Source organism: Gobius niger (genome assembly GCF_951799975.1).
Source record: "Gobius niger genome assembly, chromosome: 1".
Classification (NCBI taxonomy): domain Eukaryota; kingdom Metazoa; phylum Chordata; class Actinopteri; order Gobiiformes; family Gobiidae; genus Gobius; species Gobius niger.
In genome coordinates this window covers 46,938,635-46,949,232 of record NC_136852.1, presented here as the reverse complement: position 1 = coordinate 46,949,232, position 10,598 = coordinate 46,938,635, and the positions used below count along the sequence as shown (strand labels likewise).

The following is a 10,598-nucleotide window of genomic DNA, read 5'->3' as shown; positions in this document are numbered from 1 at the left end:
CCATTCATGCTAGCACTTTGGCTCCAGCTCCTTTTATTTAGACTAGGGTGAAGATAAAGCCAGAGGAAAACGACGGGAAGACATTGCCTTGGTTCAATAATGAATTAAAAAGGGTAAAAAAAGAAAAGAAAAAAAAACTGCGGCCCTCAAAATCACTCAACCAACAACTCGGAGCCTCTTTCTGTAGAATGTAATTAGCATTTATAATAAGCAAAACATTTGAAGTGGTAGTCTACGTGTATTACAAATGTTATAAAATGTGCAAAATCGACCGCCTGGTCTTGCATTTTGATGTAAAGTAAGTAATAACGTATACATAATTTTAGTACCGCCTTCCTGGATCTCAGCAACTAATCATAGTCTGGTATCCTCCGCGTTGACCAATGTAAGCCATGTAAGGTCCAATCAAGAGGGATTTGCTTTTGAAAATTCTGTTCCTGCTCTCCTCATTTTGCAAACTAAGAAGGGCTTTCTAGTTAAAGAGGGGAGGAATTTGATTGTTTACTTTCTAATTTTACTCTCCTCACTTTGCAAACTTAGTTACTTTTTACTACATCGGGCTTGGCTTTCTCCTGCAGTGTCTCCCTTTAGCATGTGACAGGGTTTTCCTAAATGTTTGCAGATCCTGTTCTGTGGTCATACCTCAATCATTTGCTTTTGCACAGAGAGAAAATGCATCTTTTAATCTGACTAATTACATTATGAGCCATTTCACCGGGACCATCATCAAGTTTGACTCGCCAGAATAATATAGTATCTAGTGAAGACTTACAATTTGGAAACCCCTGCCCCCCCCGTGATTCCCCCACTCCACCCCTGTGTCTACGACGGCAGAGTTTCTGAGCCAAAGACGAGCTCAACGGTGACGTTACTTTGGTGTTTCTTACGATACAAAGCCATCTCTTCCAAATTTCAGGAACGGGATTTTTTTTTCCCTCCAACACTTTGATACGATTTTAGGTCAGACTGAAAGATATTTTTAGACCGAGATGTGGTTGGATTGTGTTTTAGCCACAGGATGCACCTGCAAATGTGAAAATAGTCCTAATAGTGAGCAATAAGCTGTGGCTCATCGGTGAGTCCACCTCAAACGATTTAGCGTTAGTTTGGGAAACGTTTCAAAAAGCTACACGCCTTTCCCAAGACACCATTCTATATTTATTTTGTCTTAAATTCACCGACTTTTGCAGCTCGGTTTTACTATTCAGTTGATCCATAGGCTTAACCTCTTAACCCCCACATTAACCGAGCACATTTTCTCCAGTTCGGCAATACCCAAATCTAAATGAAAAATGAAAAGTTGCAATAAAAAAGCAACAGTGGCCTATAGGCTGTTAACCTCTCCAATCGAGAAGCTTTTAGATTTGGGTAAAGCTGAATCTGGTTGAGGGGGTTCTTTGTTTTCTTAATTGACCATATTTTAACCTACAGTTCCATTGTGTCTTGCCGCTGCCAGTTCTTGGATCTAGACTAAACTTAAAGAATGTGAATTTTCTGTCTAATTTTAATACATCATCGCGACTACCAAGTGATAGCAAAACAACTCTGATGTTGTCGCATTTTTCTACAGTTATCCACCATCAAGGGCTGCACAGTGATCTTAGAAACATGCTTCAACGATTTTAAGCTATTTTATGAAATCTGCAACAGCTCTTAAAACGGAGTGTTATTTTTTTGTTGGGTTGTTTATCATTTTGCAGCTATAATACAGGAGCTGGAGAGGTCGATTCCTTTCTGTTCTATGCTGAAGTTCTAGAAAATTGGTTTAGCAAATTCTGAAAACATTCCCCTCCGTGTTTGTTCATCTCTGCGACAGCCATAGCTTCCTGTGACCGCAGCCATGTTTAATGTCACTTGGGGGGTTTCAAAAGAAGTCAAAGGGCTTGGTGCTTTGTGGAGGGTGTGTGTGTGTGCGTGTCCGTGTGTGCTGAAATCGTATTTGTTTCACTATTTTAAAACTCCTCAATTAAACGAGTTGTACAGTGAACATGTCATTTTGCTTTAATTTTGTAAAAAAAAAAGAATAAAATCACAATGAACACAATGCATTTTGTCGTCTTTGTGATGATTTGTGGCCGAGTCAACATCCTATTTTGAGAAGAATGAATAAAAGATGTGCACTTGGATCGTTTTTATCCCACACAACCCTCAAAGTGTCAAAAATAACACTTCATAGTGACACACACACACTTGGCTCCTCATGAAAACTTCAGGATGACAGAAACAGATATGTACACAAAGGTAAGATCTTGTCATGTCCCAAAAAAACATAGATTAGTGAACATCCCTGCAGATTTCCTCACTGTCAACAGCGAGGCACTAGTTTTGTCGTTTTCATCATATGTTCAATTCTTCTGCTCGATCTACTACAGTCCAAGTCCAGTCTTGTGTTTCAGCCGGGTCCTCTCCGCCTTCACCCACTCTTCGATGAGCTGGGACTCCGTATTCCTGGCTTTGATCACGGACCCGGGATCGGCTTCGTTTGACCCTCTGGATTAAGGACAACTGGTTAGATTATGTGCCGTTATAAATGTACTGTAGCACAGGTTCAGTCTGGTTTACCTCAGGTCCAGGTGATGAGCTCCTCCTGAGATGTTGATGGCCACTAAAGACGAGCTCAGAGACTTCCTCACCTGGAAACATCATGAGAAAGTTACACCACAATATACAGCCTGACCAACAAGAAAAGTGTCCACCTGGATTTGACAAACTCTTCTGATCTGGTGCTGCTGTGGTTGGTCAGGTCTCGGTTCAGGGAAAAGTCTGAGTCAGGCCTGAGTAATGCTTGTATTTGATTCTATGTATTGGTTCAATGTTGCACAGTTTGGCTTTAAAGGATTTACTTTAAAATGAACAGCATTTCTGTTAAAGGGGTCGACTTGTGGAAGGGTCTCGCCGACGATCTCAAGAGGAGCAATTCTATTCATTACTTTAAAAAACTGTTTCAAATTTCAATCTTTAACAAATATATGGATGTTTAAGAAAAGGGACTTGGACTTGAATCCCGGACCTTCCGCTCACGAGACGACCGTCTCTACCAACTGCGCCACCGTCACCATGTTTGCAACCAAAATAAACCTATTTTCATTCATTCACGTTGTCCTCCAAATAACAGAAATGTACTGAATCATTTACAAACTCACCCCTCCGTTTGCCCATGGGTCCAGGTCTCCATTAGAGAAGATGATGTTACTGGCTGTGGATAAATCTGAACAAACAAAAGCAGAAATGTACTATATACTGTATGTCTCAAATGATGAAGACAATAACTGAGGAAAAAATTACAAAATTGGACAAAAAGGAAGTTGAGAAATCCCCCACCATCTCCCCAGAAGTTCACTTTGAGCCAGTTTGGGCGCGGGACGACCCCCCAGCGCTTGGTGCAGTAGGTCTCTCTGTCCGCCTCAGTGAAGGGCATCGGGGGGAACATGTCCGTCACGTTGTTGCTCTCGAAACACAGATCGATCTCGGTACAGGCCTGGGAGAGGAGCGGTGGAGGGAATTCACTTTATTTTCACTTTTCATTCAAGTCGATGCTTTTTAGAGGTGAAAAACTAATCCTATTTTCTTTAAATATATTACAATACAATATGGAACTATTTTCTTTACCATTTGTTTTACTAACTCAAGGTTATTCGGATCTTAACCAGCCTAAGGTTTTGTTATTCGAAACAGTTTTGTTTTCCGTTATTATGAAGGAATCAGACATAAACTGCATATTTTACATGGAAAAGAACTTTTTTTTACCCCACACATGGCAACTGTAAATGAACTGGAAATCAAATCCGTAAACTATAATAGTTGTTACCTGATAGTCCCAGGCCAGACTGTTGAAGCCCAGGCCGCAGCCGGTGGGATCCGCGCACTCCACGTACAGTTTGTACAGGTCAAAACACGTCAGCTCTCCGGTCGAGTTGTACACGATCCCTGGAAGAGATTCATATGAAAATGAATTGATCTGTTACAATGAGATCGCTCTCCTGCTGCAAAGGGGAGGCTTTGGGGATTTTTACATTGGACTTGTTATTTGTGCTTCATCAGAGTCTTTTCGGTTCCTTTCCAGGTGTTTTGGTCGTGCCTGCCTACTCTGTTGTAACCACTCTGCTGCTGCCCTCTTGTGCTGAAGAGCATGAACAATACTGGATATACTGTGTCTAATCCAACTAGGTAGAGTTTCAAAGATTTTGAATATGGTTTGTTCTCGTACCTGCAGTGTTTCTGAGGTTAGTGAGGAGGTCAGATCCACTCAGCATAGTTCCACAGCCCACCTGAAAATAAAAACTCAACTTCATTAGTAAGTAGTGCTGTCATTTTTTTTTTTTAGGATTAATCACACTTTTGAAATTAGATTAATCACGGTTAATCGCAGGAAAATGTTTAGCTAAAAAATAATATTCCTTATTATTAATGGGCCGACTCAACAAAAAGCTGTTATAAAAGCAGTTAAATTGAGCTGTTTCTTCTTCTACGGTGTCAGCGCCTCGTTCTGTACCTCCTGATTACAATTCAGTCATTGTTCAAACCCAAAACACCTTTAAATAATAATTATTAATCCAAAATTATCGATTTTGAGCCAATCTGTGCTCAAAGTGTGTTCATCGCGCACTACAGGAGCTGCTCACAAGCTGTAAGTTAGTTTTTAACAGAAATATTCCTATAGCTGCCAGCAGGAGGAGCCCCAGTCAAGATTTTTCACCAGCTCTCTCACATGTCATTCCATTCGTCATTCCAGTCATTTCATTGTTACTTTTTTATTTGTACAGAGACAGGTTTTCAAATTCTAAAATGCTGAGGCACAGAAAATAAGGTTTTTAAGTCTATGTTTAGGCTCCATATGCAGGACACGTCCACTTTAAAGCAGTTGCTCACATTTCATGAACAAAAAAATGTACGGTTTCATCAAATCTATGGGACAACAGTTTACAAAGGGGATTCAATTTAGATGCATTTATTCGTGTCTCTGAACCTTTTCAACAGAATCTGCAAACTTTTAGGTACAGAATAGTGTATAAGGACACAATTCAAGTAGTTTTAGTATAACAGAGAACTCCTCTTTGATGCATTAGTAGCTCTCGGTTGCTTTTGATTCATAAATGTACTTCATCATGGAAAAAGGTTGGAGACCCCTGGTTTACAATAGTTAATACAAGTGCTTTGTCTTTCAGGTCAAGTCTGTGCAGATACAGGAGTTTGTTTGGTCAAAACATGATTAATTCAAATTAATTCATGATTAATACTAGTATACTATTCATAATTAGTACTAATAATTTGTGAGTTAAAGCTTTAACTCTGACAGCCCGAGTAAGTACATTTAGCTTCCTTTCATTTTATTTGCTCTTCACCATATTTGTGCACAAACATAAACTAGAAGTGAGACTCAAGTTAAATATGGCTTTTGTAATTAATTAATCGCATTTCTTTTTTAGGTTTCTTTTTGGTATATTTTAGATGCTTCTTTGCATTTTCCTACATTTAAACTTGTTTTAAGTGGAGATGTGAGATGTGATTTTGGAGAATGATCTTTTTAAATAAGTTTATGTCGGCGCAGGAAAAAGGAAACTGGAAAACGTGTCTCTGCGTGTGATTAATTTCGATTCATATTTTTAATCACATTAAACCTTATGTAATCAATTAATCGAAATTAATCAAAAAAAAAGTCCCAGCCCTACTTTAAACATGTCACACTGACAAGCAAAGTAACGCCAATATTCTTCATGACACAGTGGACATTGCCCATTGTGTCAAAGTTGAACAAGTCTTTGTTTTTTGGTCATGTTCTTTTCAGCAAATACAAATACTACGTCGTGACTGTCACTCACACAAGAAAGTGCATCCATGATCTGTTTTCATTCTTTAGTGAATAAATACTCTGCTGTGTCAACGCTCTTCTGTACCTTGACTGGGTTTGCCGGCATGTCGCCCATAAAGTGAGTGCTGTAGGGATAGTCCAGCATGGCCATCAGGGTGAAGGCGTTTCGAAGCAGCCCGTTGAGCTGGTGCACGTCCTGCGGAGAGGAGGGGGTCTGACACAGGGCAAACTTCCCCTGGATCACACTGTAATCTGAGGAAAGAGGCATCATTATTTTTAACATCACAAAGACAGTTCCATTTGAAGTGTGATTATAATTATGATTAAATCATAAAACACAACATAATTCTCTTATTTACTTGCCGTTTGGGATTTACATGAGTTTATTGACATTTTAAGAACTCTAGTCCCAAACCAAGATAAACGTTGCATTTGCAGCAAAAGGGGATAATAGCCAATAGTGACAAAAGCTGCATGCTTGACACAATTATTATTGCAACTAAACTTTTCTCCTGTGAAACGAGAAAGATTTTGCAGAAACCACAAAAATTCATGGGATTTGTCATAAGGAATTGTTAATAAGATTAACCCCGAAAAAAGAAGTTATCGTTCCTCTTTTTCGTTTTGATGAACTTATGTGAGAGGTCTGTGGCTCTCACTCCTTGTTTTGGTAAGCACCATTTCCAAATATTGCAATTACATTTACTGTGAATTTCTCTGTTGTTGAGATTTCCAATGTACAGCAGACTCTCTTATTTGTATGTGAACGCTTTGGAATTCTCACATTTCTGCCTAAATTGGACATAAACTGGTCTGATCTTCATCAAAATCACCACCAGAGATTGCACTCGGACGTGTCACTCACATGCAAAGAGCCTCACATGATACAATGGTCAGAAAACAAGGCACAGTACCCTGCTTGTCCGCTAGTTCCTTGAGCCGTCCAAAGGCCTCCCTCACAGCGTCTCTGCAGTCTGGACTGACGTCTTGAAAATCCTTCAAACAAATCCACGTGCGTGTTATTGAAATCCAGTTCCTTTAAGACTGATCCAGCCTCAAAACGAGAATGCAAACTCACTGCTGTGACGTCCCTGAAAAACTGCCGGGGGTCTCCCAGTCCTGCCGTTGACAGGATGGGGGCGCTAGCGGCCAAAGCACCGGCTACAACGTTGGGATACTTGAGTCTCATGTAGACGGACATCATTCCTCCGTAACTGCAGAGAAGAAGAGAAAGTGTTGCAGCTGCGTTACACACAAGTCATTTTACACTCGACATGAAACTGGAGAAGACAGAAGTAACTCCACAGTTAAGATTCAGATTCATCCAACAAAATGAAATCAAAAGTATAAAGAATGGGTTATGCGGTCACAGCGAGTGCATGTGGTTGAACGTATGCGGCAGTGATAACTTTGACAGAGAATCAATCTAAGAATAGAATCACCATATTTTCCAGACTATAAGTCGCTCTGGAGTAGAAGTCGCACCAGCCTTGGCAACTACCTGGGCAGCACGGAGGCGGTTTAATGCTCACTATAAACTTACTTTCTGTTTTTTTTTAAACATTTTCAACATTTTCAGTGGCACAGGAGTAGCAGACACTGGTACACAAGCCTAGAGCGCCCTCTAGTGGCTGTCAGTGTGAAAATAACAAACATGTGAAATTATACATTTTGATATATAAGTCGCACCTGAGTATAAGTCGCACCCCCAGCCAAACTCTGAAAAAAATATATAAAGGAAGTTCAGAGTGACACAGACAAAGTACCTTCCTCCAAACACGATGACAGGGCAGTCTGCGGCCACCAGCTCCTGCTTCAGTTCAGTGATCATCACAGCGTAGTCCGCTAAGGCCTGCTCCACAGTCAGCAAACTCACCTCCGGGATGTTGAACGAGTCCTCACCAAAGGGCAGAGACTTCCCGTAGTATCTCTGACACAGGAGATAGTTTTAAATGATAGTCTTGTCTATAACAGCGTTAAATGGAAACGTGGTTGCCAATCTGTGCTCGGCCCTTTTAATCACCACCAATCACACATTTCTTGACAATTGCCTTTTAGAATCTAAATCATTTTCAAACTCTGTTACCCCCGCCTTAACAGAGCACATTTTCTTCAGTTCAGCTTTACCCAAATCTAAAAGCTTCTAGACTGGAGCTTACAGTTTATAGGCCAGAAAAACACCTAATTTGAAATCTAAGCATTTTTGTCATGTTTTCTTCTTTTTTTTTGTCGTGTCTTCATAGTTTTTTTGGCATGTTTTGATTGTTGTTGATGACCACCATACTCAGTGGTGGTAAGCTACTAATGTACTCCATTCATTCTGGCCTATTGTACATGTTTTTAGTGGTAGGGGAAACCGGAGTACCGGAATAAAAATGTCTATGGAAACATGTAAAAAAAAAACAATAGATAAATAAAAACAGTTAACTTAAAACATGCATTATGTAGCTTTTGATGGAAAAAACAAAGTTAATATTAATGCGTAGTTGACTCAGTGGCAGTATGAGTGGTCAGCTTGGCGCCTTTGCTTTCCTTTCTGGTGGTCTCTAGGACGCTCCAGGGCCAGCAGAGTTTTCACTGCTGACGGAGTCTCTCACCAGAAAACCTACAGAACAAATGATCCTGGAGCGTCCTCGAGGTCGCCGCGAAAGTAAAGGCACCAAGCTGGCCACTCATACAGCCACTGGGACACTGAAAGCTCAAAAACACATTAATATTAACTTTTTTTTCTGCATTAAAAGTTGCATAATGCGCCTTAAACATACTGCATGAACACTCGCAGCGGGCCTATGGTCGGCGGTTCCACAGTTGGGGCCATAGAAACTGAATGAGCCGTCACCATGAGTTTTGGTTTGAACAGTTGAAAGATTTGTGCCTGAGGACCTGAGAGTCCATATTATGTTAAAAGCAAATCAGGTAAATAAATAAGGCTAAGGCCATGAAGAGCTTTACAAACCAGTAGAATAATTTTAAAATCTAGGTTCAGGTCTCTGTTGTGTGTATACTCTTCCTCAAAATCATCTGGGGGTGAGGGCAGAGGATGTGTATTCAAAATAAATCTTACACAACAAAGTCTTGAACATGACTCATTAAAACGCTATAATGGGCCCTGCAAGACAGCTGATGTTGTCAATGTGTAACCATTTCCTATTCCCGTCAATCATATGACCATAAACTGACACATTCTTGAGCCATACTTGTCTTTAACTAAAGTCTTTCTTACCACATTTAGAGCCAGTGCTGTCAACGTAATACTATTCTAAATGGGATGAATCATACTTTTGAATTAGATTTACCAGTTTTAATGTGATTATTATATAAAGTATTATTACTAGGCCTAAATAAAACACTCTCATTTAAAATATTTGCTCACATCAACAAACTAATTACTATTAAATAAATCTATGAGGTCTTTTATGCACAGAGTGATATTAGTCCAGCTCCTGAGGCTAAACAGTGATCACTGCCTTTCAGGTAACATGTGCTGGAGATACAGGAGTGCGTCTTACATGTTCTGCAAATATGATCAAGGCCCCCTGCTGCGCGGCCAGTTCAACGATGAATCCAGAGTTCAAGGCAAACTCCCAAATGTCTCCTTCATTCCCGGTGTAGAAGAAAATAGGACCATAACCTGTCTTCCAGTATTTATCTACAAAGGAAAAAGAAGAGGAACACACACTGTAGTTCACGACCACATTCCCTAAAATATTAATATTATTTTTCTACCGGTGATGAGGTAGCGTTGACTGAATGTCCCGTTGCCCATGCTGTTGAAGTTGAAGTGGTCCAGGATCTGAGTGAAATACTTCTCTGTGAACTTTGGGTCTGTGCTGGAGCCATGCTGCTTCTTAGACTGAGAAAGAAAACAAGGAAAGGTTTTTGTAATTTTTAAGGTTTTTAAAGCAAACCCAAAGCTTCCTCCATAACCCACTGAACCAGTGCATATTTGAATTATTGTGATCAATATATACATTTAGCGCTGTAATCAGCCAATACTGTTTGTAGTGTAGACAAGCTGCACGAGAAAAAGCTACACAATGTCTGGGTACAAAGTGGTGGTGGAAGTAACGTTGAGAAAGAGTAAACTTCCTGGCCAAAAATTATTTATCCCAACGCAAGAAATGACTCAACTGTGCGATGACAAGAGCAAACAAACATCTGCAAACATTTTAATTCTGTGTTTCTTCTTCGTCGGTCATGTGAGTAAAGTCGAGGTTTTCCGTGACTAAATAAACGCAAAAAAACCGCAAAAATAAAAGTTATGACACTACCTTCTTCAAACTGTGAAAGGGTAACGCGTCCAGCCCCACTGAAAAACAAAACACGAAAGTTAATAAAGCTAAAATCCCATTCATCTTGAGAGGACAAGTCATGGATCTGCAGAGTCCAAAGAAAGCGGCAATAGCCCACACTGCGCATGCACTGTCTCCGCGGTTCACGTGACCAATGTTATGATCTACGTTGCGTTTGAGTGCAACAGGAAGATTAACTAGTCTCACAGCTCTGAGGTAAACTGCAGACAGAAATAGACTTTATAAAATGTACAATATATATATTTTCTTTTTATTGAAAGACAACATATTTTAGGTGAGTAATCGCTGTGGGTCTGAATCTAGAATATGTATTTAGAATATTGGTGTTCTTCTCTATTTATTTATTTTTTCATTCACATTTTGTAACATTTATAACACATAAAATGACAAAAAAAAACTTGCAACGCTTTATTCTTCTGCAAAGGTTTCAAATTGATGTCTCTACTTTTAAAAAGTTTCCCTATTCACCTGTAGTG

The 10,598-nt window shown here is 39.8% G+C and overlaps 1 protein-coding gene across 1 annotated transcript; it reads right to left on the bottom strand.

Moving 5' to 3' along the window:
- Nucleotides 1-2,318: 2,318 nt before the first annotated feature.
- On the bottom strand, nt 2,319-10,205 carry dpp7 (dipeptidyl-peptidase 7). Its single transcript, XM_079561667.1, has 13 exons — nt 10,081-10,205; nt 9,536-9,662; nt 9,319-9,458; nt 7,576-7,739; nt 6,888-7,023; nt 6,724-6,805; nt 5,895-6,061; nt 4,208-4,268; nt 3,809-3,927; nt 3,322-3,478; nt 3,144-3,208; nt 2,563-2,633; nt 2,319-2,490 (listed from the first exon to the last, which is right to left on the bottom strand). Exons 1-13 carry the CDS (start codon nt 10,180-10,182, stop codon nt 2,367-2,369), a joined length of 1,515 nt encoding a protein of 504 aa, XP_079417793.1. The 5' UTR covers nt 10,183-10,205; the 3' UTR covers nt 2,319-2,366.
- Between the last annotated feature and the right edge of the window lie 393 nt (nt 10,206-10,598).

Bases quoted from the DNA above. Each gene is read 5' to 3' on its own strand.
- dpp7 (XM_079561667.1), bottom strand. From the start codon at position 10,182: ATGACTTGTCCTCTCAAGATGAATGGGATTTTAGCTTTATTAACTTTC. The intron at 3,928-4,207 runs GTACGAGAACAA...AATCTCTTCCAG, and splicing joins TAACCTCAGAAACACTGCAG to GGATCGTGTACAACTCGACC. The intron at 3,209-3,321 runs GTGGGGGATTTC...TTGTTTGTTCAG, and splicing joins AGTGAACTTCTGGGGAGATG to ATTTATCCACAGCCAGTAAC.